The sequence below is a fragment of the Phyllostomus hastatus genome, unplaced genomic scaffold, assembly GCF_019186645.2.
Source record: "Phyllostomus hastatus isolate PE091 unplaced genomic scaffold, TTU_PhHast_1.1 phas_scaffold_501, whole genome shotgun sequence".
Taxonomy (NCBI): Eukaryota; Metazoa; Chordata; class Mammalia; order Chiroptera; family Phyllostomidae; genus Phyllostomus; species Phyllostomus hastatus.
In genome coordinates, this window is record NW_025334033.1 from 15,550,402 (window position 1) to 15,578,221 (window position 27,820).

General features: G+C 39.7%; 1 protein-coding gene across 1 annotated transcript in view; it reads right to left on the reverse strand.

The window, feature by feature from the left end:
• Positions 1-6,883: 6,883 nt before the first annotated feature.
• The window catches only part of SHC4 (SHC adaptor protein 4), a 106,009-nt gene continuing 85,072 nt past the window's right edge, over positions 6,884-27,820 (reverse strand). The window contains exons 10-12 of the mRNA XM_045823414.1: positions 26,824-27,003; positions 15,783-16,036; positions 6,884-9,188 (exon numbers count right to left, since the gene is read on the reverse strand). Of these exons, the coding sequence (XP_045679370.1) occupies positions 9,033-9,188; positions 15,783-16,036; positions 26,824-27,003 (590 nt within the window). The 3' untranslated portion in view covers positions 6,884-9,032. The remainder of the gene's footprint in view (positions 9,189-15,782; positions 16,037-26,823; positions 27,004-27,820) is intronic.

The window sequence follows — 27,820 nt, forward strand, 5'->3', positions numbered from 1 at the left end:
TGAGCCTCCAAGTCCCTATCTGAAAATAGGAATGATATCTACTTCACAGGATTATGGAAAGGATGAAATAAGATTGTGTGAAAGAGCTTTTAAAATGTAGGAATACTATTTCAAGATTAATTATTTTTATTCTGTCTCTCTGTAGTTATGGCTGATTGGACTAGAGTACACACTGGAATCTGAGGTAGTAAGGAAAAATCAGGAAGTTATAGTTGCCAGAACCCAAATGCTGCAGTGAGCTAAGAGCAAATGGTAGAAAAATACCAGTGTGAATGTGTGCAAAGGGCAACAGGAGCTTATGGAATGGGACAAAAGAGAAGTTTATTCAAGAGAGATAGCTTTATAACAACAAGACAAAAATATGAAATGCTAGAGATGGCCAAAGAGTACTTGAAAGAACTGAGGAAGAACAGGCCATTATTTGTAGTGTATTCAATCAATGATATTTTGGGAGCATCTACTTTGTGCCATGAAGTGTTCCAGAAGCTCATTTAATGCTGACACGTGGGTCAAAATTCCTGCCCTCATCAAGCTCCTTCTTGTCAAATCTGCTCCTGCCCACAGCCGCTATGACCTCACCGTCACTGCCTCCCCACAACCCTGAGACCTGACCATGCCCCACCAGATCAAAGGTGAGCATCAGAAGCAAACCAGGCTAATCATGTCCCCTTCCCACATAACTAAAATAAGACTTCATGAAACCAAGTCAGGTGGTAACCATACAGAGGGGAAGCAGACTTTTATTACACTTGTCTGTATTTGTGAAGAATATGCTACCTCCATAGCTGTGTCATGTATATGGTAGAACCTAGACTGAAGAGAATGAACTTCTGTCACTCAAAGCCATGGATCTATCCAGTTTCTGCACTTGTTTTTTATCCTCACCCGAGGACATGATCATTGATTTTAGAGAAGGGGGAGAGAGGGAGAAATAGAAGGAGAGAAACATCTATGTGAGAAACATCAATCGATTGCCTCTTGTGTGCATCCCAACCAGGGACAAAACCTGCAACCCAGGCATGTGTCCTGACCAGGAGTTGAGTCTGCCATGACCTTTCAGTTCATGGGATGGCACTCCAACCACCTGAGCCATACCAGCCAGTGCTAGTTCCTACACTTTGTAAAGGCTGCCACTTCAGCTTTTCTTCGGGTTTGATGATACCTGAACCTTAAAACATCTTTTGACTTGAGCTGGCTCTGGTCACGTAGATGTTGAATAGTTTCCCCTAAAGTTTTATGTTCACCCAGAACCTCAGAATGTGACCTTATTTGGAAATGTGTTCTTTGCAAATGTAACTAGTTAAGAGGTCATACTGGGTGAGGGTTTAGATGTAGTAAATCTAAATACTGGTGTCTCTAACAGAAAAGGAAAGGACACCAAGTGACACACAGAAGGAAGATAGCCATGTGAAGACGGAGGCAGAAATTGGAGTTATGCTGCCACACACCAAGGGACACCTGGGCCACCAGGAGCCTGTAGAGGCAAGGAAGGATTCTTCTGTGGCATCAGAGGGATTCTACAGAAGGGATTTCAGAGGGAGCATGGCCCTTGAGACAGTGGTGAACATCTTGATTTCAGACTTCGAGTATCCAGAACTGTGAGAAAATAAATTTCTGTTGTTTTAAGCCACCTAGGTGAATTTCCATTTCTTGCAAGCAAGTATTTGTGACTAGGATGTATTTGTGATGATAGATTATATTTGAAAAGTCTAGACCAAGTCTAGACCTTGAAACTGGAAAAGTTGGCATTCGTGTTGCCTGTCACTGTCAGAACCAATAAGTAGAGACAAGGATTGAATCTTGATGGGCACTCTATTTAGATGCCAGCCATCTGAGAAGATGGCAGGTTATGTACCTTGAAAACCATCTTAACACCTCATCTCAAGCCAACCTTTTTATAAGGAGAAGAAAGGGTAGGTAAAGAATGGAGAAAAGGTTAATCAGTTAAGAGTTGCAGTCCAGAGGCGATTTTCCTAGTACTTCTTTATCTGTTCAACAATATTTTTTTATCTGTTCCCTCCTTGGAACACAATGGCTCACGTACCATCTCCATCGCTTGCAGACCCACCTTCCCTCCGCAGTACAGAAATGGTGAATTGCTTGTCAACTTCTTGGAGCCTTGTGGTCATGCATTCCAGTTCCTGGAATAACAACCTTCCACCTGTGTTAATCACTTAGGCCTATCAACTATGACTGAAGCTAAAATCTTTAACTCTTGAGTTCCAAGTTCCCCTATCACAATCACTCTCCCAATATCATCCATGGTGCACTGTTGGAACCCAAGGATCTTCTTATGGGCCATTAAATGATACAAGCAAGCAAGTCATTTCTTCAGTTCCCATGAAAAAATATGTAACTCACAATTTTATGTTTTTATTGTCACATAGAACTAAGGCTTGTGTATTAGGGAACTATGAAGTAAGATATTAGGGATTACTAATGTTTAGAATTCATAAATTAAAATTAGCACCTTTTTCAAGTTCATCAAGACTGATTATTCATAATTTCTATGCACAACATTGCAAAGCTCCTGTTATATATACTTGAAAATAATGAAATTTCTAATTTTGGGAGAAGGATGTTAATAGTGATAAAATAACAAGTTTTTTGAAAAATGTATAAGGTAGTATTTGGAATATAAAAATCATATGAATGAGATCAAATTCTTCCCTTGAAGGTAAGTTTAATAAGCAATTCCCAGTGTTCCTTTCCATTTATTTACTGTTACTGAGTTACTTTTTCCCTACCACCCTCCCCCCACAAAAAGGAGGGATTTGGGAATGAAATACATGTGACATGGTAGGTCTTTTGCAAACTCTTTGTCTTTAGCCAAAAGAGTGTGAGAACAAATTGCCTAGGTTTAATATTGAAGATTTTCAATCACAAGGTTTTTAATCAGAAAACCAGTGAATGCTATTAGAAGCAGTGACAACAACCATGTGATAAAAATACAAATCTGCAAGAATTATTTGAACCCTGGCTGGGTAGTTCAGTTGTCCTGATACACCAAGGTTCCAGGTTTGATCCCCAGTCAGGGCACATGCAGGAATCAAATGGTGAATGCATGGATAAGTGGAAATAGATTGATGTCTCTCTCTCTCTCTCTCTCTCTCTCTCTCTCTCTCTCTCTCTCTCTCTCTCTCTCTCTCTCTCTAAATCAATAAATAACATTGAAGAAAAAAATATATTTTAACTTGAAATGCAGAACCTCCCAAAGGCCACTCCACTTATGTTTCTTGAAACACTCAATAGATTACAGAAAAGGAAGTACCCAAAATGAGATTTTAAATTAGTGTACATTTCATTTTTTCTTATTTTTAAGGATTTTATTTATTCATTTTTAGAGAGGGGAAGAGAGAGAGAAAGAGAAAGAGAGAAACATCAATGTCAGAGAGAAACATAGATCAGTTGCCTCTTGAACCAGGGACTGAACCCACAAACCTGGCATGTGCCCTCACCAGGAATCGAACCAGCGACCCTTCACTTTGTGGGACGATGTCCAATCAACTGAACCACACGTCAGGGCAAATTGGTGTATATTTTTAAAGCTTAGATAACACATTCAATGCATATTGACGAAATACAACAAAATGTAATCATACCACTCATAAAGCTACTACAGGACTTATTTAAAATGTTAATGGATTTGAAAACTAAGATAGTATAGTCCAGTAATGGATATACATTTAAAGTTGTTTGATGTTCTTCTGTCTTAGGTCAGGTTCCTAGAAGTGAACCTTGGGATGAAAATTTGAGCACCAATGATCGACTAAGGAAGGGCTTCCTGGAGAAAGCTGCCAGGGAGGGAGAAGGTCAGGGAAGAGCGAGAGGCACTGCAGGGCTGTGCTTTGGAGGAAATGCCCACCCGCCCCAGCCTGATTCACAGGGAGCTGTGGAGTGGGTCAGGCTGGAGCCAAGGAGCTGAGCTTTCCCGCTCCTGTACCAGTGATGGTGGCAGAGAAGGGGAGGAGGGGCAATCACAGGCGCTTCTGGCTTTGAAGGGCTCAAAGCAGCAACCCTAGCCTCAGGCAACCTCAGAATAAACAATCACTGTGCAGGTAGTTAGAAGCAAAATGCATAGACACCAACAGAAGAGCACACACATATGGTTCAAGGACCCAGCGGGGTCTGGGCACAGCTGCAGTATCCCCCTACATCTGTGTTTGCCACCCTTTGATCTTGTCAGAGTATCTCTGCAGATGATATTAAACATCTACTTTTGAGGCTCTTCATGAAGGTGAGGGTTCATGCAGCTCCTCCAAGTGACCATGCCTAGTCCTAGCACTTTGGAAACTAGAACGACGAAGAGGATCCCACCACATTCTGTGCATTCAGGGAAACCGCCAAGAGTTAGTAAAGCAGCAATCTTCCTAAAAATCTTTTGACACATCCCAGTTTCACCACCAAACTTTTTTTAAATTAAAGTTTCTACTTTAAGAAAATTGTAGATTCACACGCAGTTATAAGAAATAATACATAGAAATCTCCTGTATGCTTTACCCAGCTTCTACCAATGATAACATCTTGAAAAACTGGTCCAAGATCACATCTAGGATATCCACATTGATGCAGTCAAGATTTGAAACAACCCCATCACGAAAGGACCCCTTGTGTTGCCCTTTTCTCATTGTATCCACTTCCCTCCTTCCTCCTACTCCCTCCTTAACCCCAATCTGTTCTCCATTTTTATAATTTTATCATTTCGACAATGTTATACAAATGTAGTTCTAGTCCTGACTGGTGTGACTCAGTTGGTTGGACATCGTCCTGCAAGCCAAAAGTTTGCAGGATTGACTCCTGGTCAGGGCACATGGTTGCCTTGTGGGTTTGGTCCCTGGTCAGGGCACATAGGAGGGGCAACCAATCAGTGTTTATTTCCCTCTCTCTCTCTTTCCCCCTTCCCATCTCCCCCTTCCCTCCCCCCCCAAAAAAAAGCAGTGAAAAAATGTCCTTGAGTGATGCAGACACTGGCCCACAGTGTCCGAGGCATTATGGATGAGATGAGATAAATTCACACAGACTATAGAAGTCCTGTGGAGAAACAGGGATGACACGGCGGCTCTCTCCGTGAAAGAGGGCTGGCCTTGTCCTTGTCTGGACAGGCTGTTATTGCTTTTCTGGGCACATTACATTGAGGACGGTCCTCATCTACTATGCATAGGTTCACTTTAGGTGGTTACCTATTACAGAAAATAAAGGAGAGGATGTTGCTAATTACATCAAAAAAGAAGGGGATTTGCAAATGTAAAGGGAAAAGTGGTTGAACTGGTTACACTCATCCTTGGAAGGTTTAGCACAGATTTTAGGAAGTTACTTTAAAGATACGCAGTAAATGTTTGCTGCCTCAATTCAGGGTGAGAGAGTTTTGGCAAAAAAGCAAGTCTCAAAGCAGCCTAGGTACAATGCAGGCCTGATTCCCCACAGGAGAACCTATCTGTGGGCGTGAGTCCTATGTGCCGGACCTCGCTCCCCACTGGCCTTTCCGAATGGGAGCTGGGCTACATTTCCCACGCGACGCAGAACAGTCTCCTATACTTAGGTGAGAGTAAAAAGATGTAGGTCGAAAGTATGTAAATTTTTAAGATTAGCATTTTTTGCTCTGCATAAATCTCTGGAGATTTGCCCAAGTTACTGGGTGTATCTGTATCTCATTCCTTTTTATTGCTGAGTAGTACTCCGCAGTATAGATGTACCACAGTTTGTTTAACCATTCACCTGGGAACATCTGGGTTGTTTCCAGTTTTAGGTAGTTAAAAACAAAGCTACCATGGACATTCCTGTAGAAGTTTTGTGTGAACATAAATTTCCACTTCTCTGTGATCAATGCCGGAAGTACAATTGCTTGGTTGAGTATTAGCTGCATGTGTAGCTTTGTAGTAAACCACCAAATTCCTTTCCAGAGTAGCTGTACTGTTTCACATTCTCACCAGGAATGTGTGTTTGATCCATTTACACCACATCCTAACCAGCAGTTAGTGTTGTTACTAATTTTTCATTCTATCCATTCCGATAGGTATGTAGTACTATCTCCTTGTGATTTTAATCTGCATCACCCTACTGGCTAAAGATGTTGAACATATTTTCCTGTGCTTATTTGCCATCTCTCTGTCTTCAGAGGAATGTCTGTGGGGTTTTTCTTTTTTTTTTTTTTGGTCCATTTTCTAATCAGACTTTCTACTCTTAAGTTTTAAAGTTTTTTTAATATATTCTAGATATTAGCCCTTATTCAGACATGTGGTTTGCAAGTATTCTCAGCCAGTCTATTGCTTGTCTTTCATCCTCTGAGCAATCTCTCATAGAGCAAAAATTTATCATTTTGATAAAGTGCAATATACCAATTTTTTTCCTCTTTTTTCCAGCTTTTTAAAAATAGATCATGTAAAGTCTAAGAACTCTTTGCCTAGCCCTATATCCTGAAGATATGTTTGGCCCCTATGTTTTTCTTTCTTAAAGTTTCATAGCTTTACATTTTACATTCAAGTCCATAATGCATTTGAGTTTGTGTTTATGCAAAGTGTGAGGTCCGTTTTTTTGCCCAGATGTCCAGTTGCTCCAGCACCATTTGCCCAATGGCCCGGCATCCCACTTTGGGAGCCGCCATGACTGGCTGAGTCCCTCCACCGTAGGCCGAGGCTCCGGAAAAGCAGCCCTTCCACACAGCTCGCTCACCTTCTGTTACTGTCCTCCTCTCACCCTTCACCGCCCGCACTGTGCCCTCCCCTGTGGTCTCCCACACTCTGCCCACACCTTTGCAAAACAGAGTCCCTTTATTAAAATATCAAGTTACTCAGTTTAAGGGAGCCATCTGTTTCCTGCCAGGACCCCGACACATCCTACAGATGACGAATTTTCCCAGTCCCAAACAGCAGACACGTACTGTCAATTGTCACAAAGTAATACTCATTTATTTTTTGAAAAGTCATTTACAGGTATTTATAGGCAAAACAATTTCCACTTGAAGACCAATGAAGATAAGAGTGTGTCATTAAAATAGCATGCAATCCAACAATTCCCTTGTTGTTTCTTTTTGTTCTAACTGGGTCTGTGGCATTTGTAAGTGCAGTATTTGCTCATCCAAGTACTGTACAATACAGCCAAATGCAGACTATCTGCATGTACTGCTCTCGGCATTTACACTCCCCGAATCTATTTGCATCAGGAATTCTTTCTTGCCCTCCAGTTTCCACCACTCAGCCAGACCAAGACCATAGCCTCTTCTGTCTCTGATAAAGGTGATTAGATCGCCCATGAGTTTCTATGATCTATTACTCTCCTAAAGTATATGGAAAATTGATGAAAAATACATTATTTCCTAGTTGTACAAAAGGAAACAGACCTGTCTAAGAAATTAATAGCAGAAGGAATAAAATCATAAACCTTTTCATAAAAATATTAGAGTTCAGTATGCTAGATTTCTGGTTACTCCTATCCAAAAGAATATTCCCATATCTTATTCAAAACGTAGCAAATATATCACAGTTACAAATGTTAAGTTGTGTCTACATAGCCAAAATGAAGTGGAGTTAAGGCTGTAGTCCAGGCAGCTCAGGATAAAAAAGCTCTCTACAGCAGTGGCCGTATCTCTGTATGCAAAGGCAAGTAAAGGGCTGAAGTGGTTTTCTGCTGCTCGAAACCACCAAACCCATGTCTACCATGTTTACTTATATTCTTCCAAAGTGTCAACGTTTTTGACCGAAAGACTTGGGGTGCCTGCTACCTGAATGTTGATCTCAGCTGTGCCCTTCATTTTGAGCACAGACACAGACTAAAGGAAAATACTCAAGTTTTCACCTCAACTATACAGACTGGTAATCAACACTGACCCCTACTGAACAGAAATTTTGCTGTTTACAGACTCTTACCACGTTAGGGCTGAAAGGGACCCCTGAATCCACCCAGCCCAGCTCTCTCTTCTGGTAGAGGAGGAAGCTGCAGTGCAGACAGCATCAGCTCCCTCCGCACGGGGACACTGCTGACAGCCAGCCCGGGGCTTCTCCCTGCACAACGCGGCACTGAGCCTCCTGCCGGTGTGTCTCCAGGTGGCGACCTTTCCAAATGTTTCATTTCCTGTTTCTCCCTCCTGCATTTTGTATGTTCATATTCTAGAGAAGGTGATACGGATTCATGTAGGTGAGGGAGTATCATTCCGTCGCAGCCAACCAGAAGGGGATCTCCACATATTTTCAAATAAATTCAGTAGTAATTTTTAATAGTAATGAACCAATTTGGATATTAAATATGAAGAACACTGGTTTGTTTTCCATCTTTTAAATGCCTGTACTCTAGCTATTTTTGGTGGGGAAGAGGGAAGAGGGAGAAATATGACGGAATCAGAAATGGCTGACAGATTTGGCCTCTTCAGCTGGTCACATGCTGCTTACAGTCCAAGGAGCAAAAACTGAGAAATACTGGGCCAGACAACTTGGGCCGCGACCGTTTAGCCAGCAGCAAATGGGACAGGCCAATGAAACAGACCAACGCTTTCAGTGGCTTCTGATTCGATTCCATTGGCAGACACAGTCCAAATTCAATGTTAAATTTATTTTAACATTGCAGTGAAAGTGCTACTGAACAGAAAATACAATAAAGTCAAGCAAATTGCTTCTAATTTTTGTAACAATGAAAAACATTTTTTGGCAAATGGTTCTGTAGTTATAGAACATGAAGACTCATAACTAATCTCCCCAATATGAAAATGTCCCCAAATTATCAAGTTAAAAGGCACATACCACTGCCCCAGCAGTTCGTCAAAGTTGTCTTTAGCATGTGAAATTTTAATTGTGCTTTTAGCTTGTTATTAATGCAATATGGCCTTAAAAAGTGACATCCGTGCACATGTATAATCTGTTTTCAAATGGACCAATCCTCTTCCCCTTTTCTGATGATCAAGTTTTGTTAGTCCATGATGGTCTCGAAGAGATGCACTTCAAAGTTTGTGTTCTATTTCATCTGGAAACCACGTTTGAATTATCCTTGTGTCCTACCACAAAACGGATTTTCTTGAATTATCAGCATGATGGTATTTTATGTTATCATTTGTTTAAATGCAAAAGTCCTGGAATATTATCTTTTCTCACTGGTTGTTTAAGGCTTACTTCACTTCCAGAAGAGATAATTGGCAAACTATTATCCATGTGGTATCTGATGAGGTGGCCAACGTTATCAAATACGTGATCCTTGGTCCTCACCTTGAAAAGGAAGATGAAAGGATTTAGGTTAAATGATAACAGTTCTCCTGACAGGGGAAAAACCAGGGGGGGAAAACAGACATATCCCTGAAGGAGACAAGGGAGATGAGAGAGGTGGGAGAGAGAGGGAGGGAGAGAGAGTGAGAGGAGGGAGAAGGAGAGAAACAGGGAAAGAGGAGGAGGAGAGGGAGAGATAGAGAGAGAGGAAGAGGGAGAGGGCAGGGAGAGGGAGGGAAGAAGAGAGGGAGGGAGGAGGAAAAGGTACTTCTTAACTTGGTATCTTCAGCAAACAATTTTTCATTCCCCCAAACCTTTTAAAGCTAGTATCCCTCCCAGTTGGGGAAATGATAAGCACTTGTCACCCAATCCAAATCTGCAGTCAACTTCTTTCCCACATTACTGTTGGACATATTTGTGTCACCATTCCTGTAAATATTTAAGTGGGTTGTATACAAGTATGAATCTCAGAATTACAATCAAATCCCATCAAGCAGAGTGCTTTCATAATATCCTGTCTGTGTAGGAAGGAGGCCCTTCTGGAAAATTCCCACCTCTCTGTGGAGACTCAACACAAACCCTGTGTCCTCCAAGAAGCCTCCTCAGACCTTTCTAATTGGTATCTATGTCTCTTTCTTGCAGACTTCCTGGTCGTAATTCATAAATATTTGTTACATAGAATTTCTGGTCTGTATGCCAAAGACACTCAGTTGCCATAGGCCTGGCTTCTCCTGAGAACTTTCCTCCCTAGGATTATTATATCCTCACCCTAGGCCTGGGCACAAGACATTGCTTTCCATTATGGCTCCACTGGCTCAGTAGCCTGGCCTAACACACTCCTGTTTGGAGGTGGCTGGGAACTGCCCAGGACAGGGAAGGCGTGCAGTCAGGTGTTCTACCACCTCCCGACAAGGGATTCTGAGTGCTGTCTAGATACTGGTTTTCAGAATGTTAAATACACACACTTATTGGAATAACTGGCCAGATTTCAGTATGGACTGTGAATAACAAAATGGTATTGTATCAATGTTTTAATTTCTTGATTTTGGTCAATGTACTATGGCTATGTAAGAGAACATCCCTATTCTTAGAAAACACACACTGGAGAATTCAAAGAAAAAGGGCACGATGTCTCCAACTTACTGTCGAAAGGCTCCACACCTGGCAGAGGTTCTGTCTCTTCCGTCTCATCCCCGACCCAAGTCAAATTAGTTGATCAGTCCTGCCAGTCTGCGTTGGCAGTACCGCAACCTGGCCTCTCCTCCGTATTTCCCCTGCCTCCATCTGGTTCAAACTTTCACTAGTTTTCACCTAGAATCCCCCAATTACTTCCTCCACCCCTGATCTTTCCCCTTCTCTCTCATTAATCCTGCATACAAATGCCAAATTAATTTTCCTACGTCAAGGATTATAAACTAACCACTCTGGCCAAACACCCCAGGAGATGTTTTAGTTTCCTGGGAAGTAAGGTGGAAGGTGCCCAATAAGTTCTTAAGTGAAAAATGGGGACATTCCATATACAATCTGGTTTTGGGGTTTCTTTGGAAAAACCAGATCTGGCTCTACTGGCCCCTACTCCAAGTGGCAGCAACTGACTGGAGCCGAGCTGTGACTGTCCCCCTTACACGGGACATGCACTTTCCAGTGCGTTACAGCCCTCCACCTGCTACACTCACCCCATGACTTGCCCAGCTTTATGCACTTAGTGTACTCTCCAGGCCCTGCAGGTATTAGCTGCTGTGACTCCAGACACACAGGCTTTATGGGTGTGTGTGGTGACAAACAGGTGACAGAATTACCTTCTTAACAAAATTGTAAGTGTACACTGTACAGAAACATCTCATTTTACTGCACTTCACTGAGCTTTACGCATATTGCATTTTTTATACATTGAAGTTTTGTGGCAATCCTGTGTCAAACAATTCTACCGCCACCATTTTTCCAACAGCATTTGCTCACTTCATATCTCTGTATAACATTTTGGGAATTCGCACAATATTTCAAACGTTTTGTTATTATTTTATCTGCTATGGTGACCTTTGATGTTACTTTTGTTGTCTGGGGGCAACATGAGCCAGACCCATATAAAACAGAGAACCTAATCGATAAATGTTGTGTGTGGTCTGTCTGCTCCCCGGAAAGGCCATTCCCCTGGGGAATGGGTAAATACCCAGAAATGGGATATTGGAATCATTTGGGAGTAGTATTTTTTTTTTATTTTTTGAGGAAACTAGACTGTTTTCCATAGCAGCTGCACCACTTTATACTCCCATTGACAGTGCACAAAGGCTCCAATTTCTGCCACTGACCCTTGTTCTTTCCTGGTTTTCAGCCAATGGCCATCCTAACAGATGTGAGATGATATTTTACCGTGAATTTGATTTACACTTCTCTAATGACAGTGTGGTTGATGATATACCTGTTGCCATTTGCACATCTTCTTTGGATAAATGTCTTACTCTAGTTGTCTGCTATTTTTAAATCAAGTTACTTGTGTTTTTGTTTTGCTTTTGCTATTGACTTGTAGGAGTTCCCTATATATTTTGAAAACTAATCCCTTATCAGATATATGGCTTGCAAATATTTTCTCTCATTCTGTAGGTTGCCTTTTCACTCTGTTGATTGTTTCCTGTGCTGTGTAGAAACTTTTTAGTGCCATTTGTTATTCTTTGTTTTTGCTTTTTGCAATTGTTTTCTGTGTTTTGGGTGTCATATCCAAGAAATCACTGCCAAGACCAATGTTATGAGACATTTCCCTTATGCTTTCTTGTCAGAATTTTAGAATTTCAGGTGTTACAGTTTAAGTCTTTGACCTATGTTAAGTTGATTTTTGTGTATGGCATAAAGATAAAGGCCTCATTTCATTCTTTTGCATGTGGATATCCAGGGTTTCCAACACCTTTACTGAAGAGACTGTCTTTTCTCCATTGTGTATTCTTGACAACCTTGCCAAAGATTATTTGACCACATATACATAGGTTCATTTCTCGGCTCTCTGTCCTGTTCCATTGGTCTATATGTCTGTCTTTATGCCGGTATGATACTGTTTTCATTTCTGTAGCTTTGTAATATGGTGTGAAATCAGTAAGTGTGATGTCTCCAGTTTTGGCCTCCTTTCAAGATTATTGTGGTTTGGGGAAGTCTTCTGTAGTTTAAAATGAATTTTAGCATTGCTTTTCTATTTCTGTAAAAAAATGTATTGGGGTTTTAATATAGACTGCATTAAATCTATAGATAGTTTTGGGTAGTACAGACATTTCAAGAATATTAAATCTTCCAATCCCAGATAACATGGGTCATCTTTCCATTTATTTGTATCTTCATTCATTTCTTTCAGCAATATTTTGTACTTTTCAGTGTATAAACCTGTTGTATCCTTGGTTAAATTCATTGTTAAGTATTTGATTCTTTTTCAGTGCTACTGTAAATGGGATTGTTTCCTTAGTTTCCTTTTATGATTGCTCTCCATGTACAGAAATCCAACTGGTTGTTGTATGCTGATTTTCTATTATGCAACTTTGCTGAAATTGCTTATTAGTTCTAAGTTTTTAATGGAAACTTTAGGGTTTTCTTCATACAATATCATGTCATCTAAGATCATTTTATTTTTCTTACCTAATTGCTCTGGGTAGTACTTCTAATACTATGATAAAAAAAAAAGAGGTAAGAGTGGGCATCCTTGCCTTGTTCCTGATATTAGAGGGAAAGCTTTTCGTTTTTCACCATTGAATATGATATTAGTTGTGTGTATTATGTTATGGCCTTTACTGGTCTTTGTCCGTTGAGTATTTTTTAATCATGAAAGGGTATTGAATTTTGTCAAGTGATTTTTCTTCATCTATTGAGGTCATCGTGTGATTTTTATCCTTCATTCTGTTAATGTGACGTGTCATGTTGATTTTTATATGTTAAGCCATCCTTGCAATCTAGGGATAAATCCCACTTGGTCATGGTGTATGATCCTCTAAGCACACTGTTGAATTGAGTTTGCTGGTGTTTTCTTGAGGATTTTTGCACCTATGTTTATCACAGATATTACCCTATAGTTTTCTTATCTTGTAGTATCTTTTTTTACTTTTTTAATATCAGGGTAATGCTAGCCCCATAAAAGGAGTTTGAAAGTGTTTCCTCCTCTTCCATTTTTTTGGAAAAGTTTAAGAAGGATTGGCATTAGGTCTTCCTTAAATGTTTGACAGAATCCACAAACATGCCATCTGGTCATGGACTTTCCATTATTGGAAAGTTTTTGATTACTGATTCAATCTCCTTCTTAGTAACTCATCTGTTCAGATTTTCTATTTCTTTAGAATTCCATCTCAGTGGGCAGTGTTTTTATGATTTATCTATTTCTTCTAAGTTATCCAATTTCTTGGCATATAATTCTTCTTGATAATCCTTCATAATGATTACATTTATATGGCATCATTTGTTTGTTCATTTGTTGCTTTTTGTTTTATAGCCCACACATAAGTTAAATCATCCAGTTCTTATTCTTTTCCATTTGACTTCTTTTACTTAATATGATACTCTCAAGATTCATCCATGCTGTTGCCAATTGCCATCAGCTGTAATGTTTCCTCTTTCAGTTCTGATTTTATTTGTTTGGGTCTTCCCTCTGGTTTTCTTAGCTAACTGAGCTAAAGGCTTGTCAATTTTGTTTGCCTTTCAAAAAACCAGCTCAAAGTTTTGTAGGTTCTTTTCTATTGTTTTGCTATTCTCTTTCATTTATTTCTGCTTGAATCTGAATTATTTTCTTTCTTCTGCTAATTTTAGGCTTAGTTTGCTCTTCTTTTTCTAGTTCCTTGATGTGTAAAATGAGGTTTTTTATTTGAGATCTTTGTTTTTTAATGTTGGCATTTATCACTATCAACTTTCCTTCATATTGCTTTTGCTGCATCCCATAGTTTTAATATCATGTGTTTTCATTTTAGTTTGTCTTCAGATATTTTCAAACTTCTCTTTTCACTTCTTCTTTGACTCATTGTTTGTTCAAGAGTATGCTGTTTAACTTAGACATATTTGTAAATATAAAAATTTTCTTTCCATCATTAATTTCTAGTTTCATCCCACTGTGATTGGAAAAGATAGTTTGTAGGATTTCAATCTTCTTAAACTTACTAAGACTTGCCCTAATCTGGTAGCTTAGTTGGTTACATTGTCCCAATACTCTAAGGTTGTGGGTTTTATCATGGTCAGGGCACATACAAGTGTCAACCAATGAATGTCTAAATAAGTGGAATAACACATCAGTGTTTCTCTTTCTCCTTTCCTCTCTCTCTCTAAAATCAATATTTTTTTAAATTTAGTAAGAATTATTTTGTGATCTAACATAGAATCTATCCCAGGTTTTGTGGCCTAACATTAATGTTCCAAGGGTGCTTGAGAAGAATGCGTATTTTGCTGCTTTGGGTAGAATGTTCTGTATATTAGTTTCATCTGGTCTATAGTGTTGTTCAAGTCTTTGGTTTCTTTGCTGATCTTCTATGTGTATGTTCTATCCATTATTGAAAGTGGGGTATTGAAATTCCCTACTAGTGTGATTTGTCCGTCTATTTCTCCCTTCAGTTGTGTTAATGTTTGTGTCGTACATTTGGGTGCTCTGATGTTAGGTGCATATATATTGATAAATGCCATATCTTCCTAGTGAATTAATTCTTTTATCATTATATAATGTCATTCTTTGTCTCATTTGACAGTTTTTGACTTAGAGTCTGTTTTGTCTGATATAAATATAGCCACCCCTGCTTTCTTTTGGTCATCATTTGCATGGAATGTCTTTATTCATCCTTTCATTTTCAACCTATGTGTGTCTTTAAATCTAAACTGAGCCTCTTATAGAAAGCATACAGTTAAGTCTTCTTTTTTATCCATTGAACTGTTCTACAGCTTTTGATTGGAGAGCTTAAACTATTTACACTTAAAGTAATTACTGATAAGAACTTACTATTACCATTTTGGGTGTTTTTTTTTTTTAGTCCAGGATCATTTCTGTCTACAGGCATCCTTTGCCCCAGTCACACATCTTTTATCGGCTTAATGCCATTCCACTGCTCTGTCTGCTCCTGTGGTTCCTTTCCTACACTCCAAATCTGTCCCCCTGTTGTAAGATTTTGCCCTCTTTCAAGGTTCATTTTACATGTCAGACCCTGCAAGAAGCATTTAATTTGTTTAATCTACAGCACTCCTCTATCCTGAGAAACACTGTTATGCTTTGGTTGAACCATCCTTATGTCATTCATTCATATAACTCTTTAAGCATCTATTTTATGAAATTATAAACACCCTGACAGCAAGGACGAAGTATGTAATACTGAGCAACAGTCAACTGTGAATCCCTGTACTTCCACGTAAGTATTTATTTAATTCACTGAATTGAATTGAGAGGAGCAGAAAGAGGTTGTACCCTACTTTACCCCCACAGGGTGGCTCCCACTCACACCCCTCTACTAACCTCTATTTAGGATTTGCTGCTCCAGTTGGAGGGTTCAAGAAAAAGTAAACCCTTAGCCTTGAACACTCTTTAACAAGATCAGATTTGGGGTCTATCATTCAGAGTAATCACAACACCCTGTAAAGACTCTAATGAGAAGTCAGTACCTTGCCTTCAGGATCCACCAGAAGAAGATGTTTGGCCTGGCCTCCCTGTAGTCCACTCAGCACATATTGGCCAGGAGATGTTGCACTCTCTCGAACCAAAAAGTCCCCATCCTTTACTAAGAGGCTCTCTGCCGCCTTCCTGCTCAACTTGCCATGGTAGCAGTCTTCATCCCGCAGCTGCTGATTAATGTGTGGCAAAGGAAGCGAGCTGGCAGGCTGCGCTGTGGCACCTGGCTGCACAGTTTCTGGTGCTTCTGAAGTCAAAATACAAAGAGACATCACCAAGTCACCTCCTCATCCATCCATTTATTCAATCACTTATTCACTCAGCAAATATAACTTGAGGCCCTACTATGTGCCAGGCACTATTTAAATAATACTGTTGCTGGAACAAATTGGGTTTTTGTTTTCTGAACTTCCAACAGCCTCTAATTTAACGGTACATCCAAACATTGCCTTTGGCTTCTGTTACCAGGAAATGAAAGGCTTATCCAGGTGCAGTAGTTTTTCTTTCAGATGAGACATGGAACTGACCCATGAGAACTGCTTTTATAACCATGGCCAGAGGCTCCTTATGTCCCAGGGGCTGTATGTTGAAGAGAACGAGGCTTATGCTTTATTTGGATTATAGATAACTTCTAAGACTTTCCCAAGCTCTTTGAAAATGCCTAATTTGGGCTGTGCCAATTTTTTAGCATTTAACTTTAAAAATAAACCAAATTACTAATCTGCTTCATAGATGCTTCTAACCAAATACTTCAAAGCTATGCTGAACTCCATAGTATTCCTAGTAAAGGACTACTCCGCTGTTTGTGTCATTCACTTGCCTGGACAAAACAGAGTCAATCAGGTAAAAGAAGGCAAAATGCAGGAAAGCATGGACTGAGCAGCTCCCCAAGGCTCTGCAAAGTAAATGTTACCCAGAGTTGAGAGCACTGGGGGATGACAAGGTACATCCAGGTAGCATTTAAGAATACTAATGATGCTCAGTGATGCTCATTGTTGTATACTTCCCCATTTATTGAGTATGACAAGTACTGCTCAATGCTTTCACATATTATTTTGTTTGACTCTCAAAATTAGATAGGCAAGGAAATGGATCTTTAAAAAAGATTAAATGACTTACCCAAAGCATAGGACTTGCTCCTATGTTGTAGATCTGAGATTTGAAATAAGATAGGACCTCAATGCCAGGTTATTAATCACTACATTCTAAGACCCTTCCTTACCTTGGATGTGAAAATCTTTCCATTTTTACAACTGGCCTAGCCACTCTACTTCTGTAGTACCCACAAAGGTCCTTAGAAGAGAATAAAGCTATCAGGATGACATACAGCATCTCCAGAAGTAAAAATAAAACTTTTATGTCTAAACCCAGGTAAAAGTCATATGTTTATCATGGAAAACTTACAAAAAAAAAACACAGAAATCGGACTTTGTCTTGTCAAATGCAAAGCACCTTTTCCAAAAAAATATTACCTTTCAACTTTATAAATTCAAAGGGCTGTTTACATGTCCTTATGCAAGGGTCTCACAGATGAAAAACCCATGGATTCTGAGTTTACAATTTACACATGACAGTTCTGCAAAGTCACCGACACTGGAAACCAATGCTCTGCAGACATAATCCAGTTCTCTTGTTAATATGTTATAGTTCTGTCCCTGCTTAAGAACTTCTTTCCACATAATACAATTATACTGCAGCATTCACAAATATATCTTTAAAAATATCTTTAGTCTATATTTAGTGTCTATAAATATTCTCCCCTACAATCAAGTCTTTCTATCAGTGCTGGAAAAAGCCTGCAATAATGTGTCTAGATTTGATAAATAACACTTGTGGTTGATCTTAGTGCTGCCTGCTTTCAGGCATAGTGGGGAGCTTCTGATGAGTGGCTGCGTGTGTGTTATGTACGGGAGAGAGAAAGTGTTTGCGTAAGTGTGAGGGAGAAACATGCATGTGTGTGGCACACACCTCTTAGTGCACGATGGCTTTTGGTTTATTCTGATATGATGATGGAGAGCTTTTGGACAAGGACACAACAAAAGAAGAGACAATATATCATCTTGAAAAGAGGTAACAGATCATGGGCCAGCCAAGGATCTGGACAATATTTTCCTAACACAGTTCCCCAAATTAGCAAAAGGACAAGATGCACTGTGCTAGATTTCAATCAACCAAAAATTGGCTGAAAATCTAATTCTACTAAGAGAGAATACCTCACAGGCTTGTGTAAATCTTTGTTTTCATTTAAAAAGTTACACAGGCTGATTCTTTTAAATCTTGGAAAAACAAAGAAAATTAATTACCTATGGTCCTATCACCAAAAATAACCACTCTTAACACGGTGGTGTGTTATCTATTATCTTGGTCCTTTCCTTACAAAAGGTTACTTGGGAAAAGATAATCATAACTGAAATATAGTTATTATATGTAATACCCATACAATATTTAATATCATAATTTGCAATGTATAATGTGCATGTTTTTGCCCAAATTTTTGAGGAAAAAATAAGGATAAACATTATACATGGTTAGTACTAATTCCATATCTATATAAATGTCTTAATTCTTTTATTTGCTTATGTGGTAAAAGTGTAACTCTAGAAAGCAATAATGATAATGATATCCATATGTTCAAAAATAAATGCTAAAATTCCTTTATAATGCAAAAAACAAGTATCTAAATATAAATAAATTATATTAAATTGAATTAAATAAATTGAATTAAAAATTAAAATGAAAGATTTTTTCCTAAAAGTTTGGGCAAAGATCATGGGTGAGCATTATACATGGCAAAATACAGTAAATTATTGACTTGACATTTTCTCAGAAGTAGAGAAGGTTAAAGAGGCAATAAGGAAAGCCACTCTAGATTTAACTAAGAGCCAAAAAGACAAAAGTGATAAGAATCATGGAAGAAAGTAATCATGTCATCTTAGAGTTCCCATTAGCAACTGAAGACAAATTGTTCATAAGGAAAACTGCAGGAAAGCACAAGATAGATATGAACATCCACACCCATATGCATCTGATGGGCAAAACCTCTGAGAAAGATAATATAGCTTAAGAAACAGAAAAAAATAAAATCTAGATTAAACTATTGCAAATAGTACCAATGAGAAAGGAAGGATGAGACAATTTAAAAAAGAAAACCAGTGTGAACTGTTAAGGCAGCATTCAGATCGAGTACATCCAAGGCGGCAGAAGAGTAAGTGGAAGCTACCACTAACCTCGTCCCAGGACCAATCTGCAATTACAAATAAATTGTAGAGAAGTCATCCTGGATAACCATCTGAACAATAGCTGGAGAGAAGCCTTATAACCACAGATAGATGGAAGAAAACACTTCACCACAATATGACTGGTACAGAGTGTGGAGCTGACGTGAGAGGGCTGGCCGGGTTCCCATGGCTGGCAGCTGAAGTGCCAGAAGAATATCTCAGTGGCTGGGGGTTTCCCTTTGAGAAATGTGGGGTCTAAACCCCAAGCTTGACTCTCTAGCCTATAGCACCAGAGCACAAAAGGAACCCAGAGAACCCAGAGAACATTCAGCTGTGAAAAGTGGAGGGCTTTCTGTCTGCCAAAGAGAGAGACAGAGAGCCTCCTTTTTTCTTCTTTTTTTAAAAGTATATTTTATTGATTGTGCTATTATAGTTCTCCCATTTTTTCTCCCCTTTATTCTCCTCCACCCTGTACCTCCCCTCCCACCATCATTCCCCCACCTTAGTTCATGTCCATGGGTCATACCTATAAGTTCTTTGGCTTCTCCATTTCCCATACTATTCTTAACCTCCCCCTGTCTATTTTGTGCCTACAATTTATGCTTCTTAGTTCCCTGTACCTTTTCCCCAATTCTCCCCCCTCCCCTTCCCTGCTGATAGCCTTCTATATAATCTCTATTTCTGTGAATCTGTTCCTGTTGTTCTAGTTGTTTGCTTAGTTCATTTTGTTTTTTTTAGGTTTGGTTGTTGATAGTTTTGAGTTTGTTGTCATTTTACTGTTCATATTTTTTATCATCTTATTTTTCTTAGATAAGTCCCTTTAACATTTCATATAATAAGAGCTTGGTGATGATGAACTCCTTTAACTTGACCTTATCTGGGAAGCACCTTATCTGCCCTTCAATTCTAAATGATAGCTTTGCTAGATAGAACAATCTTGGATGTAGGCTTTTGCCTTTCATGACTTCTAATTCTTCTTTTCAGCCCCTTCTTGCCTGCAAGATGTCTTTTGAGAAATCAGCTGATGGTCTTATGGGAACTCCTTTGGAGGTAACTCTTCTTTTTTCTTGCTGCTTTTAAGATTCTCTCCTTACCTTTAATCTTGGGTAATGTAATTATGATGTGCCTTTGTGTGTGCTTCCTTGGGTCCAACTTCTTTGGGACTCTCTGAGCTTCCTGGACTTCCTGGAAGTCTATTTCCTTTGCCAGATTGGGGAAGTTCTCTTTTGTGATTTTTTCAAGTAAGTTTTCAATTTCTTACTCTTCCTCTTCTTCTGCCACCCTGATGATTCAGATGTTGGAACGTTTATAGTTGTCCAAGAGGTTCCTAAGCCTCTCCTCATCTTTTTGAATTGTTTCTTCATTCAGTTCTGGTTGGTTGATTATTTCTTCCTTCTGCTCCAACTGTTGATTTGAGTCCCAGTTTCCTTCCCCTCACTGTTGGTTCCCTGTACATTTTTCTTTATTTCACTTTGTGTAGGCTTCACTCCTTCCTCTATTTTGTGACCATACTCAACCATTTTGGTAAGCATTATGATTCCCAGTCTTTTGAACTCTACATCTGATAGGTTGGCTATCTCTTCATTGCTTAGTTGCATTTTTTCTGGAGCTTTGATCTGTTCTTTCATTTGGGCCATATTTCTTTGTCTTGGCACACCTGTTATGTTGTAAGGGTCAGAGCCTTAGGTATTGGCCAGGGTGGGGCAACCCACTTGGTTATGTTGTAGTGCTGTATGTGGGGGGAGGGATCTGATAGGGAACAGTGCTGCTTGCTCAGCTCTTGCTGTCTTTCAGTCACTTCTCCCGATACACAAAAGCAAATTGGGCCCTTCTGGTACTGGTTCTCAGGTGGGTGGGTTTGTGTACATTCTAGGACCCTGTGGGTCTTTCCAATGAGCTCTCCTGTGAGGTTGGAAGTTTCTCCTGCCACCTCAACCCCCACAGGTTTTTTCAGTCAGAGGTTTTGAGGCTTATTTCCCCACGCTAGAACCCTAGGTTCCTCGGTCTGTCTCATTCCCTAGTTGTTCCTCCCAGTTTATCCACACACAATGTGGGACCACTAATTCCACCAGCGTCTCCCTTGCCATGTGTCCTCTCTACCCTAGCTACCTGTCTCTGTCTCTCCTACCTATCTGGATGAATATTTATTCTTTAACTCCTTGGTTGTTGGACTTCTATACAGTTTGATTTTCTGGCAGTTGCGGTTATTTTTTGTTTTTAAATGTGTGTTGTTCTTCTTTTGGTTGTGCAAGGAGGCAAAGTGTATCTATCTACACCTCCATCTTGGCCAGAAGTCTCAAAACCCATAATCAACTATATATTGTTCATCATTATAGATTACTGGGTGTGTGAAAATTATAAAATACTAATTTATTGCATTATTAAGGGGAAAATATGTTCACTCTATAAGATGTCTAGGTCTGGCTGGTAGGGCTCAGTGGATTAAGCACTAGCCTGCGAACCGAAAGGTCACCACTTCAATTCCCTGTTAGGGCACATGCCTGGGTTGCAGGCCAGGTTCCCTGTTGGGGGTGTGCGAGAGGCAACCAACTCATGTTTTTCCCACACATCACTGTTTCCCTACCTCTCTTTCTCCCTCCCTTCCCCTCTTTATGAAAATAAATAAATAATTTTTATAAAAACAAGATATCTAAAAGTTGGTAGTAAAAAATATTAACATAAAATGTTAGGCATAAATGAAGGGCTGACATGCTGCTCAGAAAAACTATCTATAATGTACAGGAAGAATTACATGTTTAGTAAGATATGTTACAAAGCCATACTAATTACTATACTATTATAGAACAAATGGGCCAATAGAAAAAATAGTGACATATACAAAAGGCTCAGAAACATATTTACATACCAGAGAAATCTAGTATAATAGAGATTGGCATTAAACAAAAAGGAGATTATGTAGTCAATTGTGTTTTGAAAATTAAATCCTTTACTCAGATAACATTGTTGGACCCCTGTCCACCTCATGTAAAATATAAAGCTCAAGTGGAATAAATATTTTATTATAGAAATAAGACAATAAAGCTGATAGAAGAAAATGTAGAAGTTGTATAAAGAACAAAAAATTTCATCCAAAACAAATAGAAGGGACATATAGTAAAAAATACAAGGAAGATATAGATAAAAATTGAAATCAATACAACAGAAAACAAGAAAAATGGAGAAAAAGGAAGCAAAACCTGGGTAACACTAGAAAGATAAATTAAATTAATAAATCTCAATGAACATTGACCAAGAAAAGAAGAGAGAAGATAGAAGATACCAATAACAACCAAGAAAGATGTCACCCTTCAGGCAATAGGGGATATATATTTTTTTAATTTTATTTTAATCATTGTTCAAGTACAGTTTTCTCCCTTTTACTCCCATTCCAGCCCACCCACCCAACCATCCCCAACCCCCTCCCATTACCGCCCTCCCCCTAGCTTTTGTCCATGTGTCCTTTAAATTTGTTGCTGTAAACCCTTCCCATTCTCCCCTGAAATTCCCTCTTCTCTCCCCTTTGGTCACTTTCAGCCTGTCCTCTATTTCAGTGTCTTTGGTTATATTTTGCTTGTTTCTTTGTTTTGTTGTTTAGGTTCCTGTTAAAGGTGAGATCATATGGTATTTGTCTTTCACTGCCTGGCTTGTTTCACTTAGCATAATGCGCAATGGGATATTAAGAAAATATTTTGGAAATTTCATGCAGAACTGACTCTTCAGTGAATAAAGCAAAATCCTACTAAGTTTTTTGGTAAACTTCATTGCCAAAAAAATAACAATTTCTTCTGGTCTCTGGCTGTTTGGCTTCCAAAGCAAACTCCAATCTTTCAAGCCCATACCAACAAGAAACAGGCTGTAAAAGTTGGGAAGCCCCCAGGAAAGACACATTCTCCAACATCTACTTTAAATGTACACATGCAGGATAACGGCAGGAACATCCCAGAAGGCACAGTTTCAGCCCACGGATAACAACAGACAAAGAGGTCTTCTCCCAAAGCAGAACCAGAGTCCAAGTAAATCACCTTCTCCTATTTCCAGCTTGGGGAGCCTGCACATTTACTGCCTGGCAGGATTTGGTAATCACCAGAAACCAGTGACCACTGTGTGTTCTGCATGCTTCCCTTTTGTAAATGTCAGTTTGTACTGCGTTTATCTTATTGGTTGTGGAGGAGGGCAGACAGCTTGTTAAATTATAAGAATCCCTATCCGATCTTGATGGAGAGGATTCACATCACTCAAATGTCATGAACTTTTAACCTGGATGCTGTAATCATATGGGGTATTTGCAATGTCTTCCTTTGGGAGAGGACAAATACGTTCTACATGAAAAAGAAGAGCTCATGAATATTTGGGTGGCAGAAAGGGAGCAGAGATAGTTGTTCACCAGTGTCTACTCTCCCTCTCATTACATGATAGTTTAGCTGGGTTCATGGCTATGCAGCTACAACAACTTTTTTAGCCCCTTTGAAGCTAGGTATGGCCACATGACTAAGTTCCATGATAAGAGAGGCTAAGTATGCCTAAAGAAGCTATAAAGGAATAGAAGGAACCATTAGGAGTTTATTTAAGATATTTTGCAGAAAAGTATGTACAAAGTTATCCCTACTTTATATATACTAAATTTTCTTAAGTCAACATCATTTATACTTTTGGAGCTAGATTTCAATTTTTGGAAGGAGTAATGATAGGTTAAAATTAACCTTGAGGTGGGTAGCAAGAAGCCCAGGAGAGCTACAGTATATTAAATCCTAGTAAGAAATAAAGACTGAAAGAGTACTAGAGACCTAAGTTATTAAACTTGTTTCTACTAAGTCAGGGAGAGGGAGAAGGATGACAAAGAAGGCTGGAGTCAGTGAAGGTACATGCTGACATTACTGTTTTGGACAGAGCAGGACTGACTTACTTTCCACCAATGGCAGGAATGATGTTATGGATTAATTTTGCCTTTTCACATTATTAAATTGTTTAAGACAAAAGGCAAAGCTCCTTTGCTTGAGTTATGAACATTTTTCACCTTCAAGACTTGATTATAAAGAAACAGCAGCTGAGAATGAAGGAGTAGATCAGATCACCTAATTTGGGCCATATTTCTTTTTTTAAATGTATTTTATTGATTATGCTATTACAGTTGTCCCATTTCCCCCCTTTATTCCCCTCTGCCATGCACACTCCCTTCCACCCACATTCCCCTGTTTTAGTTCATGTCCATGGGTTGTACATATAAGTTCTCTGGCTTCTACATTTCCTACACTATTCTTAACCTCACCTTGTCTATTTTGTACCTACCATTTATGCTACTTATTCTCTGTATCTTTTCCCCATCTCTCCCCGTCCCACTCCCCCACTAATAATCTTCCATGTGATCTCCATTCCTGTGATTCTGTTCCTGTTCTAGGAGGTCCTTGCCTGTCATGACTTGGAATACTTCTTTCCAGCCCCTTCTTGCCTGCAAGGTTTCTTTTGAGAAATCAGCTGATGGTCTTATGGGAACTCCTTTGGAGGCAACTGTTTCCTTTTCTCTTGCTGCTTTTAAGATTCTCTCCTTATCTTTAATCTTGGGTAATGTAATTATGATGTGCCTTTGTGTGTGCTTCCTTGGGTCCAACTTCTTTGGGACTCTTTCAGCTTCTGGACTTCCTGGAAGTCCTTTGCCAGACTGGGAAAGTGCTCCTTCATTATTTTTTCAAATAAGTTTTCAATTTCTTGCTCTTCTTCCTCTTTTGGCACCCCTGTGATTCAGATGTTGGAACATTTACAGTTGTCCAAGAGGTTCCTAAACCTGTCATCTTTTTGAATTCTTGTTTCTTCATTCAGTTCTGGTTGGTTGATTATTTCTTCCTTCTGCTCCAAACTGTTGATTTGAGTCCCTGTTTCCTTCCCTTCACTGTTGGTTCCCTGCATATTTTCCTCTATTTCACTTTGTGTAGGCTTCACTTCTTCTTCTATTTTGTGACCATACTCAACTATTTCTGTGAGCATTATGATTACCAGTGTTCTGAACTCTGCATCTGATAGGTTGGCTATCTCTTCATCACTTAGTTCTATTTTTGAAGATTTGATCTGTTCTTTCATTTGGGCCATATTTCTGTCTCAGTGCACCTGTTGAGCAGTAATGTGCGGAGCCTTAGGTATTCACCATGGTGGGGCCACCCATGTGGCTGCGTGGTGGCACTGTATATGGGGGAGGGGTCCTAGAGGGAGCAATGCTGCTTGCTTGGCTCTCAGTTGGCTTTCAGTCACTTTCCCTGCTACCCACAAGCAAATTGGGCCCTTCTGGTGCTGATTTCCAGGTGGGTAGGTTTGTGTACACTCTAGGACCTGATGGGTCTCTCCAACGAACTCTCCTCTGAGGCTGGGAGTTTCTCCCACTGCCACAACCCCTACATATTTTTTCAGCCAGAGGTTTTGAGGCTTTAGTTTCCTGAACTGGAACCCTGCGTCCCAATAAATATCTTGCAGGACAAGCCCCAACCCAGCATCTACTTCCAGAGAACCCTACGGGGATGTTTGGGAGCCAAAAGTGACCTCAGAACCCTGGCAAGAAGATAGCCCATTTGCCACCTGGCTGGCAATGAGGATCTTTGTTTCTTAGTCTGGACAGTTAGGGTGATCTGGCTAAGGCAAGGCTCAGCAAAATCTCTTTTTAAATTTCATCTTGCTGTCTGGCATGCTAGCTGTAAAGTTGCCCTTGGCAGTTCTGGAGAGGCTTCCTGGGCTAGTAAAAAGACTTGTTCAGTGATGGGTTCTCCATCTTTGTAATAAACCAAATTTGACATCTCAGCCAATCTCTGAATCCAACACGCTTCAATGTGTTATGAAAATCATGTTTTGTTTATTTATTTTTCAGTTGATTGTAGGCTTTGGCTTGTTTTTCCTTTTATTTACATTCCTGTTTCTGCATTTATACCTGGAAGCAATTTGGCAAGCAAGTGATATATTTTAAGATTAAGTAAGATCTTACTGTTTTTACTCACAGAATATGGTCTTTAAAAGGAGCTATCTTATTTTAGTCTATATGAAAGACTTATCAATGGGTTTTGAAATGAGTAAAATTAACACTCTCAATAAACAGAACCAAAATCATGGCCATTGGTCCTCATGCAAACAAATTCGAAAGTATCTCCTGGCTTTGACAGTCCTTCCTTCAGCAAGAGCACAGAGCAGGACCCAAAATCTGGGAGTCAATTTAAGGTATTTGCAAAGATTGTTCAAAGTCCAAGTTCCCAAACTCTGAAATCCATTAACATCACCACAAAGTTCTGTTAATAACTGTTAGTAACAGTTATTGTGGTGAAGGATTGAGGTAAGAAAAAATCCTTTCAGCTCCCTGAAAATGAGCTTTCTGTACAATGTAGTAAGTTGAATAGTAAACCCAAAAGGACAGGTTCAAATCCTAACTCCCCATATCTGTGAATGTGACCTAATTTGGGAAAAGGGTAATTTCAGATGTCATTAATGATCTTGAGATGAGCTCTACCTGGATTTAGGAGGACCCTAAATTCAGAGACTGTTGTCTTATACGAGAAAGAAAATGGCGATTTGAGACACTGGGGTGAAGCCCATGTGAAGACTGAGGCAGAGATTGGAGTGATATGTCTACAAGCCAAGGAACTAGGAAAGATATGGAACAGATTCTTCTTCAGAGCTTTCAGAAGGAACCAACCCAGCTAACACCTTGATTTAGGATTTCCAGCCTCCTAAACTGTGAACTAATAAATACTTGTTATTTTAAGACACCCAGTTTGCATTAATGGGTTTGTGGTAATTTGTTATAGCACCCACAAGAAACTAATATAGACAGAAAGTTGCTACTTACTTTCACGGTGCCACAGGCTGCCTGTTGGCTGAGCTGAGCTTTGATTTCGGGCAGGACTGAGTGTACTTTGAAGAGCCTGTGTATTAATGTAGCAGGGGTCATCGAAGAGATCCACTCGACATGTGTGCTTCAACAGTGAGGTGTCTATTTGGGACTGCACCCCTCTCTCATGGGCATTACCTGTAGCGATTGGTCATGATCAGTGCATGATGCTTTGCTTTATAAATAATAAATAAAATCATCTTTGAGTCTAGAATTGATAGGAAGCAAAAAGCCACCCCCACCCCCTAAAAGGATCAAATATTGACCTTTGGATTTGACCTGTAAAAATAAGATAAGCCCTGGTCTTTGAGGGAAAGCTCCCTCTCCTTGGTCTCCCTGCCCCACTGCTTCAACGACAGACAGAACAGGACCCAGAAGATCACAAAGAAGAACACCCTGGCAGGAAAAGGCCAACTGCCCAGCAAACAGCACCAACCTGCAGACACACTGCTCAGAGCTGCAACCCAGGAAGCAAGAAAGCACACATGCCACGTGGAACTTGAATATCAATTTACATTCCTTGTCAAAAAACTGAATACTTGATTTAAAATGATTAAGAGTGGGAAGTCTCTCTTCTCTCTATGCCCAAAGTTTTGTCCTGCCCAGCTCAGCCTTGCAGCAACTCCTGAGGTTCACTCTGTTATTTAACAAGGATTCAGTCTTCAGGTTATCTCCTCCTCCCACTTACTCTGTCCTCTCCTCCTCCACTTTCTACATATTATGGCCAAATGACTGTTTTACATTTTATTTTATTTTTTATTTTAGAGAGAGGGGAAGGGAGGAAAAGAGGGCAAGAAACACAGATGTTGAGAGAGAAACATCTATTGGTTGCCTTCCATACACACCCCCAGGATGTGACCTTTTTCAACAGAGGGGCAGGGAGGAAGAAAGAGAAGGAAACATCAACATGTGAGAGATACACTGACTGGTTGCCTCTTTCACGCCCCCAACTGGG